At 36.8% G+C, this 19,145-nt stretch overlaps 3 protein-coding genes across 3 annotated transcripts; 2 read left to right on the forward strand and 1 right to left on the reverse strand.

The window, feature by feature from the left end:
- Positions 1-362: 362 nt before the first annotated feature.
- LOC116247014 (uncharacterized) lies at positions 363-1,149 on the reverse strand. Its single transcript, XM_031618959.2, has one exon. The coding sequence runs from the start codon at positions 800-802 to the stop codon at positions 593-595; it is 210 nt and encodes a 69-aa protein (XP_031474819.1). The 5' UTR covers positions 803-1,149; the 3' UTR covers positions 363-592.
- A 13,264-nt stretch (positions 1,150-14,413) lies between these two features.
- On the forward strand, positions 14,414-15,093 carry LOC116248775 (uncharacterized). Its single transcript, XM_031621740.2, has one exon. The coding sequence runs from the start codon at positions 14,575-14,577 to the stop codon at positions 14,782-14,784; it is 210 nt and encodes a 69-aa protein (XP_031477600.1). The 5' UTR covers positions 14,414-14,574; the 3' UTR covers positions 14,785-15,093.
- A 2,663-nt stretch (positions 15,094-17,756) lies between these two features.
- Positions 17,757-18,334, forward strand: LOC116248700 (uncharacterized). The gene has a single exon (XM_031621634.2). The coding sequence runs from the start codon at positions 17,827-17,829 to the stop codon at positions 18,037-18,039; it is 213 nt and encodes a 70-aa protein (XP_031477494.1). The 5' UTR covers positions 17,757-17,826; the 3' UTR covers positions 18,040-18,334.
- The last annotated feature ends 811 nt before the right edge of the window (positions 18,335-19,145 follow it).

A 19,145-nucleotide genomic window follows, 5' to 3' on the forward strand; every position in this document is an offset into this window, starting at 1 on the left:
CTAAGCAGCTAGAGAAACAAGTTGAAAAAAAAAAATTATGGGCCATAAACAAAAAAAGAGAACAGGCTTTACGCAGCCAAAGATTCTGAGAATTTCAAGAAAGACTAATGCAGGTTCAATTTAAAAGGGACACTGCCTAAGAATCGGATACTAATCCAGGCCAAGATACACCAAAAAAGAGGAAAGCATCTAAACAGAAAAAATAATCCAAGATATAAAATACCAGAGAAATATATAAAACAAGACGTAATACCAAATTAAAAAAGAGCTCACACAACAGAAACATGATCACAGAATAACAAAGAGAAGAGAGATATTTGGACTCTGTCAGCCAGCATCATGAAAGAAAAAAAGAAAAGGAAGAAGCAAAACAAAGGGCTTTCAGTTAATTAGAGCTAGAAAAGACCTTAACAATGGGCATATAAACCCAAATGATAAACATGACCATGGACATATAAACCCAAATGATAAACATGACCAAATAGAGTAACACTTATCTAAGCAGACATCTCCACTCTTTAATTCGAAAGGAGACAGAAATAGAAGGGAATAGGGGAAAGGAACCTAACCCAACATCTTTGCGGAGCATCTATCATCCAATATACATATGAACACCAATTGCTAGCACAAAGATACAAAGAATTGCAAAAAATATAATGGAGTGGACCAATATCGATATCCCACTGGTCTGCAAATTGCCGAACTCGACGAGACGGCCTTTGCCGGGAACCTGAAACAAAAGCCCGGGACTCAGCAGCACGAAGAGGATCACAGCGACGAATACTGGACCCCAGTCCGCCATTTCTGTTCCTTCTTCTCTTTTTTTCTCAGGAAGGAAATACTAAGACGGTGGTGAAGAGAATGAGGCTCAAAAGGGATTATTCTCTGTAATGATGAAGATGGTCTTGCCAACGAAGATAGCCTATGCCTACCAAGAAGATGATAGACAATGATGGTGGTAATGGAAAGAGGCACCAAAAGGTTCAGAAGATGATGGTAGTGGCGGAGTGAGAAGAAAATGGTCGGTTTATGGAAAAGGAAGCTGCTGCTGCTGCCGGTTGTGGTGGTAGAGTGTAGAAAGAGCTAAGGAAGACGGAAACGGGGCGAGGTTGTGGTGGAAAAAAGGAAAATAAAAAGGAGAAGAGGGTGGAAGGAATCAATTATCAATTAACGAGAGGACAAAGTTGTCGCCCTCGGCTTGAATTTTCAGCGTCTGGCACCAAGGAACTGATGGGGATGTCATTTTTATCTTTTTCTGATAATGTTAGCTTTATGGAACTACTAATTTTATTGGGTTGTCGGTGGATGACAGTTCGAAAAGAAAAATGAAAAATTTGGAAAAAATTGGATGACAACACGATATTCTCACCTATCTACAATATCTTATTTGTTTCAAAGCATTTATTTAATACAAAATATCGCAAACTTTCATATTTTTCAAGCTATATTTAACGCCTATTTATTTTTACATGCATAAGTTTTTAACTTTTGAATATAGTCATATTTTCCTGACAAAAGCCAAAATTTCTCCCTGCTAAGAAGATCCTGATTAGAAGATACATGACTAATTTACACATCCACAGGAAAATTCATTAAAAGTACAAACGTAAACATCATAAGAAATGTCATTTGATGCCGATAATCATTTGAAAAAAGAAATTTCAGGACACCTGTAATATAAAAAAAAAATCACGAGGTATCTGTTTTAAACATCAGCACGAGGTAAGTGTTCGAGTTGTTTTGCTCTCCCTCCTTGTATGCATATTTTCCTCTTCCTTCCGCTTCGATTCCCTCTGTTCATGTGCACAATATTGTCAAACTTGCTGTAGTACTGTACTGTGAAAAGAAGTGGAAAGAAACAAGAAGATCGTGGCCGCGCAACGCGAAATAGAAGATGCATTAATATTACATATTAAAAGTCCGTAAAAATCCAATTTGGAGTAGACAGTCCACAGATTTTCGAAATTTTAGATGGTCAGATGTGAAATATTTAAAGTCTATATTCTTTATCGACTGATTTTGTTTTCTGTGAGAAGGAACCAAACCAAGCCATCTCATTCTAATGAGGATTAGAAATCTTTTGTGTGAAAGATACATATACTACATCATGAGTTTGTAATTCTTACATCTTAAAGGTTAAGGTTGACTTAATCGAACAGTCATTGCTTTACCCCAAAGTCGAACAGTGGACAGTTTGGAAGAAACTATAGTGCAACTGTGCAACTGCGTTATGAATTGTTCTCACAGGCATTGATCTCGTTTTGATAAATTTGGAAGAAACTGTAACTCTTATTGTACAACTTGTAAATCTTAGACCAACCCCTTAGGCTAGTGTACAAGGGTCATCTTGGTAGTAGGTAGTCAATCGTGAATGAGAAAAAACCTATTTAGTTTTATGCCTATCTGACAAATGCATTAATGCAGGAGTTGTTTTCAAACTATCGTGCACATTTTCTTCTTTTTAGTTGGCAAGTTGCAGTTTGGCAGGCTATAAAAGGAGATGCCATTCTCAAGCATCCAGCTCTTCACCTTCGTTTTTAACATGGAGATTAATACTTTGGCAGGTGTGATCTTCGCATAACATGATAATTTCACCATGTACGCTCGTATTTGTTGTAAACAACCGGTCAAATGAAAAAAAAAAGAAGGAAAAGCGAGAAAAAAGGTAAATTACTACTTCTTAGATGTGAGCTGCAACCATTTGATGTTGTCTTGGAAAAGAAATTGAATGTTTTTAGAAGAGGACGGAAGAAGGGGGATAGGATGGCTGAGTGATTGGAGCGTCAATTATTGTGTGGAGCTTGCAAGTTCCCTCTGCGAAAAGGAAGATATTTGGAGAATCATGTTTAGGATAGGTAGACTGCAGAAGGGGACGTAAACACCACTTACTACCATGCTCTTGTGTGGGGGTAGTTGAGAGGAGGAGATGAACACTGCATCTTGCAATTGAACAGAAAAAACATGACTGCATGTCCCCAATCAACCAGGCACTAAGAAGATTTAAGAGTTCTTTTTGGATCTTTCAGGTAAAGAAGAGGCAATGGGGGATATGCTCACAAAATTGACTGTAGGCTCGTGTTCCTAACCAAGAGGAATGCATTACTTTTAAGGCTTGTGCTATTTGACAAGGTTCATAAAGTTCTATTTGGGATAATGGATAGAGAAAGTGCTCTTAATCCAAATAATTTCCTGGGCAGCTTTTTTGCAACAACATTAGAAAGTGATGAATTATGAAGTCTTAAAAGTTAAAAGGAAGATTAGGTCAAAACAATTACTAGGTTAGTTATTGTTCTTATTTCCCAAGATGCATGAGTGATGAACATTGAGTAGTATATACCTATCATGTTACATAACTCCGTCCACAGAATCATTTCTAAACTGCTTGTTGGCTGTACAAAGGGGTGTCTGGCCAGGTTTGTAGACAAAGAGCAAGCAGCTTTTTATCCTGATTGAAATTTTTATTATAATTCCATTTTGACTCATGGTATGGTGTAGTCTATGGAAGACATGGAGAGAGGATCATTGGATTTGAAAGTTAATATGATGGAAGCTTATGACAAAGTTAGGTGGTAGCTTTTGAAGAAAATAATGCCGTTACCTGTCTTTTAACTGCCTCCTTCATTGTGCAGGTAAATAGCATGTTGGGAAAATATTAAGACTCCATGTCTCCTTTTTTTTTTTTTAATTGTTGTCATGGATTTTTGGTTCACTATCTTTGGAAAAGAAATGTTCAAGAAGGTCGTCATTATCCAAGGATGAGTGTTTGTCCCATTCTTCTTTCATTGCATATAATGTGCTAATTTTTCGGAGGGTGGAGAGAGATACCTTGAGAGAGATCAGAGATACTCATACTCTCATTAAGACAAACCACAGGCCTTGAAGCCAATCCAAGGAAGTCTTCTATTATTCTATTCTAGACTCTAATCATTTGATGTCGTTCAAATATTTATTAATTTGTCTAGAATATCAAGCGTTTATGACAAAATACTTGGGCCTCCCTCTTTTTCCCTCTTTTTCAGGTAACTTGAGGCCTGAATGATATAATGAATAGTAGGCCTGGGCATCGGGCCGGCCCAGCTTGATAAGGAGTCGAGCTCGGGCACGGCCAACTTTGTGATTGCTGCCCGAGCCTGGGTCCAGCCGGGCCCGGCTCAGTCAAAATAAAAAATATATTTTAAAATATAAAATGATACAAAAATATAATTAATTTTAATATATATATATATATATATATATATATATATATATATATATATATATATATATATCAACAAATCATATTTAAAAACTTATCGGGCCTACCTGGCCAGCCAGATAAGTTATTGGGCCAGCCCAATACCCTTTTCTTGGGTCCGAGTCAGGCCGGATACCGGGTACCCATCGAGTACCTGGCCCAATGCCCATCCTTGGTGAATAGGTGAAATAAAAAGCTAAGAAACTGGATAAATCCCTTTTCTATCAGCTGCTAGTAGGTTATGCCTTCTCAAATATGTTTTCTGGTGTGTTGTTTGTCTTTGGTGTACATCTTTAGGATCATAGAGCCTATTTTTTCATAAATTAAATTCTGTCATGGCTAGATTGTTATTGGGAGGAGATGATTATAAAAGGAAACATCACCTTATAGTCTGAAAATGTAATTGTAGGCCAGTAATGGAGGGCATGATCTTAATATTCATGAAATAAATAGACCATGTTTAGCAAAAGTTGGCACTGAAGATATGCTGCTCTAAATCCCTTTTGGTCTAACTTTATTTGTTCCACATGTCTCTCGTTCCACAACATGTAGACCTTCAACGGAAATAAGAGATCATCCTAGGGGTTCAAAGGGCTAAGATGAGGGTGGGGGAAAATTGCAAGTGATGTGAAATTGAGCATGAGAGTAGGGAATTTCAGATTCTGGTTTGACAAATGGGAGGAATCTTCTGTTAGGAAGAATTTTTACTAAGAAGATATGCAAGTTTCAAGGCAACTTTCAATTTTCAATTAAGGAGGTGATTGATTCTAACTACATTTTGTCTTCAATTTCTGAAAAGCTACTTGATAGTTTTGGCTTAAGGAGTGTTTGCCAAGTGGGAACTGGTTCATTTATGTGGCTTCTCTTTGTACACTTCTAATGCTTGTCAAATTAAAGAAGAGGGGGCCTGCCATTTCCAGGTGCCCTTCATATGTTAGTGTCGAGAGGAAGCTCATAGCATATATTTTTCACATGCAAGCTTGCAGTCAGGGCCCCGGCAACATGTAACGTCCAAGTTTAATTGTAGGACTCCACGCTCGACTTCTGTGAATCAAAAGCTTGGACTGAATGTAGCTTTAAAGAAGGTTGGATTAACAAATGCTAGAGAGTCTCATTTCATTTTCACATTGCCATGCCTATTTGGAACACTTGGAATGACACATGTTAACTAGTGACGAGGATATTAAACTTCTGAAGGAAATTTAGAGGATTTGAGGAAGTTATAAAAAGTAATACAATGAAACTCTTCACATCAACTCGAAGAGAAGGATAGGGTATGAATTAATGTGGTTGAAATCAGGTGCAATAGCACAACCAGTCAGCTCTTGACAGAGATATAATATGCTTAAATATTGTGACTATGGCTTATAAGAATAGGTGGTGGTGGTGTTCCATATGAAGTGGGGGAAAAATGCAAAAATCCTGAAAAGAAGAAGTTAATCTAGTAAGGAAATGGTAACAACAATAAGATATGATCATTCGTTTTTAGATATAAATGTGATTAGGATTCATGTTTCTTCCCCATTTGATATGTTCATATATGTTGATCCTTAAATCTATGAGCAAGTTGTGCTTCTGCTCCTATTTAGGTTTGTTTTTGTTCACTGATTATGTACAGTTGTGTGTGTGCCTGTGTTTCTGCCACTATTTGGTTTTGCTATTGGTTGTTTTATTCTTATATGATAACTTGGAAATAAAAGGACGGTGGCTTATCCTCTAATAGTGATTTTTTGAAAATATTAAAATAAGTCTCTCTTTCACTCTCTATATGTCTCACTCACACACATGATTATGAAAGTATTTGCAAACTACAAAAAGCTGTTTTCTATGACTAAACCATTAATGTCCCTTTTTTTGTTTAGTTACCTTTACGTAATAACCTAGTATATCTACAAGACTTTTATATAAAGAAGGACACATATTTAATGCAAGCATTGGTCCATTTATGTGACGTTGCTACTAACAACTACAATCATTAATGGTCCATAGTGAGGCGGATGCAAACCATACAATATGCATAAATTTATCTTCATAACTGACGAAGAGCATGACTGATCCTGCGATATAATATAATAATTGTCTGCGTAATTGATGCATAGCTTGACCTGTCCTAAGCAAATATGTGCTCTATCCGCACATCATAATTAATGCATGACACACCCATATTCTAGTTGTCAAACCTAAAACATGCATATATCTATACACTGTATCTGTACAGACGAGCATTGCCATACATGATCGAATATATAGAAACTGGACTCAGAACAAAAAAAAAAGCAATAATGGCATTAATCACGGTGCCCACCAGTCACTCTCTATCCTGACAACATCAGGATCGAGAAACACCACCTTCTGCCAAGTAAATACCTGAAAAAGACGACATAGATAAACTCTAAACGTGACCTATCCTGGGCCAATAATGCATAATACAAACAATAAAACACAAATAACATGTATCAATATACAACATAGTCGATTGTAACACCCCAAATTTTCCATTCAGGCACTGAAGTCAATTCCAAAATATACAATGAATTTCACACAAATGATTGTGAAAATGCTCAATTTCAAACTAAATCCAAACTCAATCTAGGTTTGAATCATGATTTTAACTTGTAGCAAAACATCCCAATGCAAGATTATGAGTTCAAATCTCATTCCAGTGTACAATATCAGATCTAAATTAGGATTTACAATCCAAATCCATTTGCAATTGTTATTTGGAATCCAAATCTAGATTACAAATCAAAAACTGGATCCAACTAAAAATCCAAAACGTCATGTGGGACCCACGTCTGAATCCCACATGGCTCACCCAAAAGTGGCACTAAACTTAGGAGGCTCAGTCAAACTTGAACCCACTGAGCCCAACCAAGACAGGTCAAACTTGCCAATCAATCTAGTCATGGGCCAAAGTAGTCATCGACTAAAGCCTAAATAGCTTTGACTAAGCTCAATCGAAGCACAATTCAAACTAAACTTAGCGAAAACATGATTCAATGTCTAAGTGTCAAAATCATCAAAATTTGTCGTATTCAATTGAAGTCAAAGCATGAATTGGATGTTGACCCCAAGGCCATGTTCATTTCAAAATAGTTAGCCTAAACCTATTTAGAGCACCCCACCATGAGAGTATTTCATGGTAAGAGAGTGATTTATATTTATTGTAATATATATAATTTAATTGCCTATTAGTGACATGCATTCTCATGAATGTGATCTACCCTTGCATCACAACAACATTAAGAAACAAGCTTGAGCTTTCTCTTGTTTTCTTTCATTTTGAGTCATTTTGAACTCATTCATTCTTTATTTATTTGAAGAAGGGCGGTGGTGAAGATCAAAAGCTAGTATTCAATCTTTGTATGTAAAAGAATCCAACTATGAACCATCATGGTTTGTAAGCAAAGTGGTCTCTTTTCAAATATCCTATTTTAAGAGGCAAGATATATATATGTATATATATATATATCCTCTTATTAAGCTTTTTTTTTTCTTTTAAAGTTAGGTTGAAACATGTTTCCATGCTGTTTTCAAAGAAAGAAAATCTTCATTTTGGTCTTCGTAGTTCAAAACTACAAGATTACTCAACATTTCATCTCAAAATTTTGAATATTCCAGCAATACATGTGTAAAAATACATGTACATTGCTAAAGTTAGACTATGATCTCATGAAAACTAGCTTAAAATCTCAAAGATTAAGCTTTTGAAATATCATGTTTCAACCATGAATATGTTTCTTTTTATAGAACTAGGAAAAAAGTTCTAATTTTATTTAAATCGGTACCCCAAGAACTTTTGGGGGGTTGCTGATTTCGTTTACTAATTTTCAAATTTGCATGAGATGAATCAATATCCCAATACGCTGCAAAACAATATTCAACAATCCAATTTTCATTTCTCCAAAAAAGAAGATTCAATATATTGAAATCGTCCAAGGAATGGATGAATTTCTTGATTTTGAAATTTGAAATTAAAATTGGTTTAAGAAATGTAAGTTTCTAAAAACTTCATTTCATGACCCAACATGTATACCTAACATGAATGGGACATGATCTCAAGAGGAATATTCCTCTTGCTCATTTACATGCTTAACTTATGCAAAGTTAAGCAAATTTTCAATAATTTGTTATCATTTTCTAAGAATGAAGCTTTTTTAGAATTAATATTTTTGATTTTCAGCCAAATAAATCAATATAAAAATCTGATTTTATGGCAGTTTTGAGACAAAAGTAGACATTTCCCATATTTCTCCTATATTTTGAAGATTGATTTTAACTTCATTTATATAATTTTATATTATTTTAAGATTTTAATTTAAGTCTCAAGCTTGTGGGCGAGTTGAGAACATGAATTCAATTGGTGGGTGTCTGGCCTTTCTAGATGGTGGGGCTGCATCTCTAACATTCATACTTAATAATATGTTAAGCATATGTAGAGAAAGTCCTACATTCCAATCAAACATCCATCTTTGTGCGTGTGAATTATAAAATGAATCTTTGTTGAACGAATGTTGAAATATTACGAGAGAGGGAAGAATGAATGTGTCATATAGTTTCCCTTTCTTTTAATGCCTTTACACACATGAAATCAAATTGCACCATGTACATATTCTCTAAAAATTATGTGATTCAAGTTTGAGATACAAAATGTGACCTAGCCATGATGTAATGAGAATTTAAAAATCTCACTTAGTTTCAAAAGAAAATACAAGCGTAATCTCCAATTTAGCTAAAATCATTTTGAAAACCATATGTTTTCAAACATTTTGGATTCTTCATTTCATCAAAAGAGTAAGTTTTACTTACTTGAGTAGCTCCAGTTTTTCTCTAAAAGGAGAACTCACTTGAAATCAAATTTGTGTCTCTTAAACTTAATCGTGTAGTTTGGCAAAAAGAGACTTCAAAAATCAATCGTCTGCTAAGGCAACTTAGCTAGTTTGTCCAAAATTGAACCCATTTTCTAAGTGAACTTAGCCATTTTTTTCAAAATTTGATCACAAGTTGATCCAAATTTATCCAATTTCCATCCAAAATCATGAAACAATCTAAGTTCATGGACTAAAATCTCCAACTTTCCAATCAAATTCCCAACTTTCTAGCTAATTTTTCAGTTCAATTTTGCTAAATTATCAATCAAATTTCTAAAATCTTGGATCAAAGACACAATCCAAATCAGTTTCAAATATCCTTTCCAATCCAAAATTCATGATTCATTTCAAATCATCATTCATTGTCGATTTTGAATTTCAATTCAAGTGGCATATATTTCGACCACAACAATGATCTCCAATTTGCACAATTTTCAACCTTCCAAAGAATTTATACACATTCTCCAAATAACGTGTCAAAACAAGTTAAATTTCCAAATTTTAATCCAAATTTCACACCAATTTGCCGAAAATAAGCTCAAATCCCTTGTTCCAAAATTAAGTTTGAAATGATACTATATGGACTGGTTTTATGATAACAATGTGTTTACCAGAAGGCGATAGGTACTTGGACAAAAAATCATGCGATAATGCAACTACAGGATTCATTTTACAATACATTCAAATAAAACCATATTTAGGAAGACGTCATAAGTACTTGAAAAACTCAAATACGACAACAACACTGTATTGGCTTATTATATGATAAAAAGGCGTTAGGTATTAAGTAGTTTGACAAAACAAATTGCGATAATGAAATAACAACTCATTTACAAGAGAATAAAATAATATTAACTTCTTATTGATCATTCTTATGAACAAAAGAGTTTTGTTCGTAGTAAATAAAAAAAATAGGATTCAAAAAATAATATTATTTTCGAACATGTCGTGGCAATAATTTCTTCAACTCAGAAACTTTGCGAGTCAAATTGGTAGCATGATCAATGAGTGAGTTTATTGCTATGACCAATCTCTCTTTCACTAGTAGGTTAGGACGCTGGGCTATAGTCACCGCATGGTCCTGGTGTCGTTTGCTTCTAATCTTTCTGTCTATACGATCCTGGTGCCGTTTACTGTAGATCTCCTTCTGAGCAGCATCCTCCGCTCGAGATGATGATGATGCTACTGTTGCAGATGGTGATCCAAGTCACGGCACATGTAAACACATTTCAGGTACCCGATATTGAACTACATCTCAATACTGCTTGCTGTACCCTGGTGCAAACCCCTCGCCATCGTAAACAACGGCCATTTCACTATGATGACACCAGTTATGGAGCTCTTTATGAAACAACTATGGCCAGTCAACTCCAACCTTAAAAACACTCTTGTTCCCTAATCTCTTGTAGTGCTGGGGTGGCTGCGGATTGACTGGCCAAGACCATGTTGTAAGAGGACTCGACTTACGTGCTGCATTTTTACTTCGTTCATGCGGAACAACCACATGTCTTTGCACAACAACTCAAAAGCTTTCATGATAATCGAATCTTGGCTAGCACCACGAATGTATGGTCTCAATAGCACCTACACATAAACATGGAATAATCATCAATACACAAGTATTCTAGCATCCTTATTGAGCAAAGTATGAAACACTATTTCCTATCCATACCTGAGCCACCCAAAAATTCGATATGATCGACCGAATGACTCTACATCATTGTAATGTCTGGGACTAATACCTTTCCACTGTGCATGTAATGGATGAACATTTGGAAACAGACGCTCCACAGTAGGTCTAATAGAAGGTATGTGCTCCCACATCCAAAACTGGAGACAAAACATAAATACAAATATTACAAGATGATAAATAATCATTTTCACATATAAATTTACATGATGAAGATACTATCTATACCTGCAGCAACAACCAACATCCTCCCACGGATGCAACACTGTCCTTAAATTGTTCTAGCTGGCTATACAAATGCACTAGCACAACTAGCCACCATGTGTAGCGATAAATCTCGTCCATATCTTCCAAAAGTTGAATGTACTGCCAACTTATTCTTGAGCCTGAATTGTCGCTAGATAGACAACACCAAATAAATATACAAGAAAGGACCTAAATACTTGGTCCGCTTCTTGTGAAGGTGCATCATGCTTTGCTTGCCGCTATTTATTCTATAGCTTTGAAACAACTAATGACGTTGACTTTCCTCCAACGGCTACAACTTTCTTAAACTCCAAACCTGCCAACCCCAGAAGGTTACTGCTCTTCCCTATCAAGCTGTACATGGGCTTTCTGACCTTAGGTTTTCCATGAGTTCTCAGATGCAACAGTCTAGCAACGTCTTCTATGGTGATCGTCATCTTGAATCCATCAAACATAAATGTGTTTGTTCGAGAATCCCATTTCTATGCTAGGGCGTACAAGGGCCCTCAATGGAGTTCTGTTGTGCCATAAGAAAACAGCCCCGAGAATTACATTCTCGGCAATCTCTACTTTTGGAAGTATGATAGAATTTCATATAGATCAACGACTAAACTCCATTTGGTAGGGCCTACATTTCTGCAACAAAAATACCAATGTTAAAGACATTATCCTACATAGAAACTTTAATTATAAATATTTGAATAAATGACATAGATTACTTACATTGATGTCACACAATTGCCTCCTTTTCTTCTCAACTATCTCTACCACCTCTACATTGAAATCAAGTTTTCTCCTTCACCTAGAACTTCTAATTTTTAGTGCAGGTACAGTCCACACATCTAACATTAATCCCTCTGCTTCATCTAACAATGGATTCTCCTTCTCATTATCCTTCTCCCCTGCATTCTTCGCCTCTAGGAGTCGCTCCCCTTCCACCACCTCCTCCCATTGAAATCTAATCTCTCGTCATTTCTTTGTCTCCGTGGACTATCCATTCGTTTGTACCACCTCCTCCTCCTCAAGTCCCTTTTCCCCTACATTTGTCTATCTCCTCGGCCTGTACCCTCGTTTTCACAACGTCCTCCTGCTCAAGTTCCTTCTCCACTACATTATCCAGCTCCGAGGCCCCAACCTTTGTGTGCGCCATCTCATTCTGCTCAAATTCCTTCACCCTTGCATTGTCCATCTCCGTGGCACCTCCCTTCATTTCCGCCACCTCATCTTCTTCATTTTCTTTCATGCCTCCCGTCTCCTTCTCTAGACATGCTCCACGTCATTAAACATACACTCTGTTGCAATGGTAGCTTAATCCTCTTTCTGTTCTGTCAAACATCGTACTCACCTATCATTCTATTTTTTTTTCAAGTTCCTTAGATTTCGTCCAACATATAGGTCGACTTCACCCCATTTGACGTTGAACAATAGACGTTAGGTGTCATATTCTTTTGTATTGATTGAAGTAGACATCATTGATCTACAACAAAGAAAAAAAAAGATATCAGATAAGGAATTAACAAAGCTATCTAAAGCTGGAGATAAACAAATAGATATAGGACATTGAAATAACAACACTTGTATATACTACATATGAGAAATAGAAAGATATGAGATAATGTTGTTATTTCATTATCTCACCTCATTCTGTTTCTCTTCTAAGTATGTGCAGGAGTTGTTATTTCATTGTCTCACCATCTGTTTCTCTTCTATAACATATAAACTAATGAAAGCACGAGATCAGCTTTGAAATAATAGACTATATCTATAACTGACAAGGATAATAGATCTAATAGTCATTCTTACACTTGCTCCTACATATGCTATTCGGGCAACAATGATAACTTCCACTGACGAGGATGATAAGCACACTCTGTGTATGAGAACTTCCTCTGGAATAAGAGAACCTCATAGAAGCCTTCGCTCATTCGAACAGATGTCATTAAGGTTGCTCCAACGAACACTCTTCGATCGACGACAAGAACCGCTTTGACAAGGACGATAATTGTTGCCTGTGATCAATAACTTTTTGTTGCTGTAAACATTCGAAGTGTTATAGAGAAAACTTTTCTCCATGACTGATAAACTTCCTTTAACTTTTTCATGTGCGGGCTTGTCGCATCATTCCTGCCATCCACCTCGGGGCACAATCTTTTTGAAAAGCTGTTTTGCTGCATTGAAGGGTATTTTTGGACACCAACAACTTTATGTATAGGCTACTCGCATCATTTCTACTATCAACCAAGGGGCATTAATGTCTATCGAGTGCACCAACCGATTCACCTTTGACCTACCTTGGCGCCGATTCAGCTTTTGAATTAATGTTCGAGACAAGTGGCTGATGAGATAGTAAAAATTTTATGAGATAATGTTTATGATAATAAAATATTCATGAGATAATAAGATAACACTATAAGTAGGACAAAAAAAATGAAAATATTTTTTTTACTGCTTAAATGGTATACTGGTCATAACTACATATACGGACTAAAAAATTTTACCTTTATCGAATCCCTAAATCTTGAATCTCAAATCTTCTTTTTGTTGTTTTCGTTACTCTATCTATTTGCTTTTTTAGTGCTGTTATCCATACAAAAGTTTCCTTTTTGTATTAATCATGGTTTTTTTTTGTCATACTTAAAATGACGCATGAAATTACATACACAGAGGCGGCATATATAACCAGCTTCGGGTGCTTATCCTAGTTCCCGCACTACTGAAAAAAATTGTTTGAGAGATAGTGTGGCTGCAAAACAATGGTGACCGAGATAGTGTGGCTGCAAAACAATGGTGACCGATCTATAGTATACAACAGTATGGGGTCATGTATGTCTAGGCTGATGTGGGCCATTGCCATAACAGCCCACATAAATTACCTTATTTACATATTGGTATCTTATCAAATTTTAACTTATTTATATAAGAACGACCCTTCAAGATAAAATTTTAAAAACTTGTGCCTCTTAACCAAAAATTCCTGGCTCTACCAGCACCGATGTACAGTTATATTTTTGCAATCTGTGTAATCATATTTTTGCCATCTCTTAGAAAGTCATCGATACTATGGGTAGACAGCTGCGGTTTGGTAATTAACAGTCTGCAAAAATACTAAATGGGCAATGACTAGTTTGCACAATCCAGAAATGCAAGGGCCCATATTTTCGTATGCCGCAATGCATGGATTAATACATGAAATTCAAACTTAAAACTGCAAAGCAAGAAAATGCTGCTGTGTGAATGGTTCCACAACGTAGCACATGGGTTAAAGCCAGCCCCGGAATCGGAACGTGAAAAGATCTGTTGCTTCCTGCACTCCTCTTCATGATTCCAAACGTGAACTTTAGGTCCTCTCTCTCTCTCTCTTAAAGATATCTCCCCTTCGTCTTCCTCGCGTCCTTCCTCCACCTGCAAACATCTGCTACTCAATTGTCGAGAGCGGGAGGGGAGAGAGAGAGAGAGAGTACCATTTATTAACATTACCATACCACCAAGAAGGCGTTAGGGAGAGAAAGAGAGAGAGTGAGGGAGACAAAGAGATGGCGGATTGGGCTCCCATTCTGATCGGCGTGATCCTCTTCATAATCCTCTCCCCTGGCCTCATCTTCCAGATACCAGGGAACAGCCGGCACGTGGAGTTCGGGAGCTTCATGACCAACGGGAAAGCCGTCTTCATTCACACCATCATCTTCTTCGGCGTCTTCACCATCCTCATCCTTGCCGTTGGTGTTCACATCTACGCTGGCTGAGCTACATGTTTGTAGGAGTGCGTGCATTATACGTGTGTGTGAAACGGTACCGGTGATCGATCCATGGCGATGCAAGGGACAGGGAGTCGTTCCGCATTTTTCTTCAAGGCTATTCGTGCGTGTGTGTGTGTCTGTGTGCAGGAGCAAGCATGTGCACTTTTTGTAATTTAATTAAATAAAGCAAATCGTCATTGGTGAATGTTGCAGGCTAGGCATACTTTTATGTGAACTTCCATTTACCCTGTAATCCCAAATGGGAGCTTCAAATGATCTTTTGTTTTTTCTGTAATAATAATCCCAATTTTGTTGAAACTGTTGAAAAGGAGTCTCATTGTTTTTCGTTTGAAAGTGATCTCAATCCCACCCTTCACTTTTTACCAATGCAAACACCAAGAAAAATTAGGCTCCTAAAAAGACAAGGTTAGACATATAATAAAGGCTTTCCTTTGACTCGGTAGTCCAAGGGTGGGGGCATCTGAGCTTGGCCCGGCTCATTTAAAATTAAAAAATAAATTTTTAATTATAAATATTTTTTAAATATAAAATAGATTTATTAATAATAAATATATATTATTAAAATAAAAAATTAAAAAATTAATTTTTTAATCTAAACGGGTTGGGTCGGACTGACTCGGGCCAGGTTTTTCTCGGCCCAGGCTCGGGCCCAATCGGGGCAGGCCGGGCCAGCCTAATGGCGGCCCGACCCGACGCCCACCCTTAGATAGTCCTCAACACAAACTGAGTTTATGTTAACAAAATAAAAGAAAAAAGAAAAAAAAGGTGTCGTTCTGAATTAAACTTCATTTCCATGTTGAGTCTCATACATATTTGATCGGAAAAGTTACATGGACATTTTACTTAATTTCATTACAATAGTTAGATCTTTAGTATAGTGGAAAGTTTTTTTTGTAGAGCACTCATTCAATACCTTTAATATATTTAGGGCATTTACATGTATAACAATTAAACATATCAAAACATTAGCATATATTTAAACTAATTTTGTGACGCTGGCATGGGCAACCTGCCCACACCAGCCACCATGGCTACGCTACTGAGTTAGATTTTATTCTCAAGTTTAAGGATTGTGATTGCGGGTAGGTTTACTAGGATAATACATTTGACCATTACAACTTTAGATTTCTATTCATATACAAGTTCGGGTTATGAACTAAGAGGGATGAAGCCCCAAGTTGATCACATGTCCAATCACCTAGTTGTAGGAGGGAAGACCGTATTATAGTTTTAAAATTTTAACAAGAACCAAAATGTTTGAAAATTTTTATATAGGATAAATGTTTTTTTTAAAGTTTATATGTAAAATGATTTTTTTTTTAAATTTTTTTAGGGGGAACGAAGGGCGGGCCACCTTTTTTCCGCCCCTGCCTAACTGTGCCTAACTGTATGAATGACAGAGATTGGCAAACACTGCCCCTGCCTAACTGTATGAATCACAGATTGGGAAACACTTTTGGATTTTAGTAAGTTAGCAATTTAACATGTGAACAAAATTATATATATATATATATATATATATATATATATATATATATATATATATAATTTTTTTTTTTATTCCTCCAGCGGGGGTTTGGCCCATGATAAATTGCATATGCGTTTTTGATAGCTGTTCCATTTTACGATGAGCCGTGTCCACCGCGCCTTGGATATGAACCTCCCAGTATGAAAAGCTGGACAGGTGGAAGAGAGATTCAAAATGTGCACTGCATATGTGTATGCAAGCCACACGACTTTTTCAAAAATATCATGACATTAATGGAATTAATAAAGAAAACGAAAAAAGGGAAAACGTTGTGATCAATTTAAAAATATTAAAATAAATTTTATCATGATTTTATTTAACAACATGGAAATTAAACTGTAAAAATATATCCAACAAAAGGCTTCTTTTTTTTTTTCCAAGACTTGGCACATTGAAGTGGAAGGAACCCAAAGGGTTCAGTCAGAATTAGCGTGAAACATGAATCTATTCGGTGAAATTGTACTGATTTGGTTTATTGGTTGATTTAAGAGCGCCACTTGTCAGATGAACAGTTTTTAAAGTTCTAATAATTTTCTTATTTTTAATTACTATATATAATTTTTCTGTTTATTATCTCAAAGATAATGTTTTAATTTCGCTAATTCACAGACCACAATAGGCCGATTCACAGAATTGAAAGGTTTGCTTGATAAGATCGGGTTCAATAATATATATATATATATAGTGAGGTGTGTCTCAATTGGCATAAGGAGCAATGACACAGCTAGTGAGGTATAACCGATGCATAAAGTCAATAAAGTCATTAGATGGGTCATAGCAATTTATCACATTTGATTCAGTCCATGTGATGAAGTACCCATGAATAGATATAAAGGGATCCCACTCTGCCTAGCTAATTACTCATGCATGCTAGGATCCTGTACTTCTCATTTAATTTTTTAACAACAAAGCTACCATACTTTAGTGACAGTACATTCACCAAAATTAATGCGGGTAATATTGCCCTTCTTTCTTGTACATAGTGAAGCTGCAACTTGCTGTTGAAGAGGATCAAAAGAAAAGAAAGGTGCTCGCTTCCTTTCAGTCATAAAAAAAGAGATCTGTTACAAGCATAAAGAGATCTTCAGCGTCACGTCTCCTGTAGCACAAGAAAAGGGAAGCGTCAATCGCATAATAGAAATCAAGCCACCATATTACGCCGCCGTAGCTAGCTCATGCTTTTCCACCATCTACATTCTTTTCCATGGGAATAATGTCACTGGCAGAACATGATCGACAGCTAGCTCCATTTGAGATGTGAACTCTTCCACATTCTTCTGTTAACAAAACCCAACTCATAAAAGATGCCAATTTCTTTTATTCTATTGGAACCCGCTGGCCTCCTTTCCCTTTAGCATTTTTCTTTTTCTTCTTTGAGCATCTCTCGTCCTATAGAAAGAGAAGAGCACTGGCTACCCTTGTCAGCAAAGGCACCAAATCACCTTCTCCTCCTCTTTATTTGGGGAGGGAGAAAGGGAGACAGAGAGAAGAGAGCAGAGATGGCAGCTGATTGGGGACCTGTGGTGGTAGCAGTTATACTCTTCGTCCTTCTCTCCCCAGGCCTTCTTGTTCAGATACCAGGGAGGTCGAGGGTTGTAGAGTTCGGGAGCTTCGGCACCAGCGGCATAGCCATTCTGGTTCATACCATCATTTACTTTGGCGTTCTCACCATCTTCGTTATAGCAATTGGAATACACATCCACAGTGGCTGATCTGCATACGTCCCACTCTGTACTCGTACAGTTGTTCGCGTGTATATTTGCATATGTTAAGTGCGTTGGAAGGGTTGAGAGAGAGAGAGAGAGTCCTGAAATCTTTTTTTTTTGAATCTCGGTTCGGCTGATTTCCCATTTCTTTTGAATTGGAGTCTTTAAACAGTTTATGTTTTTTGTTGCAAGCTAGTGCTCATGGCCACAAGCTGGAGTCCAAGTCAATCCTCTATAAGTTGATCAGTAATTGCTCAGAGACGAAAACGAATATAATTTAAGTGTTGCTTTTGTGTTGGTCAAACAACGGGAGATTTGTTACTTCAGTCTTGATGGCATTGACCCAGCTAATTATCCTCATTTTAAGCATGATCTCTACAATGTACCCACTACATATCCGCAGCTTGAGTTAGGTAATTGCTATATAGGACAGGATATCTTCTTAGAAGCGACTCAAATGTGCTCGCGCGACTAGCTATACGGTTACAAGGCATAGAATGTCAAATACCGATTCCGATGCAAACTGCTGGTAACCCTTTTATTAGCAAAAGAAGAAACGAATTTACAAAAATATACAAAAAAAAAAAAAGACAAAATCCTCAGCAGAAAGGCGCATTTGGGAAGACAAAATCCATCATGCTGGGTAACGGTCGCATGTGGGAAGACAAAATCCATCATGCTGGGTAACGGTCCCATTCTACTGCTGAGTCATGCATATCAAAAATTTCCATCTGACGCAAAGTCTCCCATGCTGGATTACATTTCAAAAAACAAATAACCATTGCTTTTGGAGAAAAGGATAGAAACGAGAACCAGCTATACATATATCATTAATAGCATTTTGAATATGATAACTCCACGTCTTTGGCCCCAAAACAAAAGCAACTTGTCCCTGGAAATGTCTAGTCATCAGAAAGTACTCCCAAGCTGCATCTTCTTACCTGCAATCTCTTATGCACGGCTGGATCACTTTGGTTCTCATTCCATAAGCAATTCTTTGTGTTTCACCATTCTCTATACAAATAGTTTGGAACATGAGCACTGAGTTACTAAAGTTTGGCCAAGGATCTGGGGGAATGCCCCATTTCAGCCAAGAGACACTTGTGTTCTAC

This window comes from Nymphaea colorata, chromosome 2 (assembly GCF_008831285.2).
Source record: "Nymphaea colorata isolate Beijing-Zhang1983 chromosome 2, ASM883128v2, whole genome shotgun sequence".
In the NCBI taxonomy this organism is placed as follows: Eukaryota; Viridiplantae; Streptophyta; class Magnoliopsida; order Nymphaeales; family Nymphaeaceae; genus Nymphaea; species Nymphaea colorata.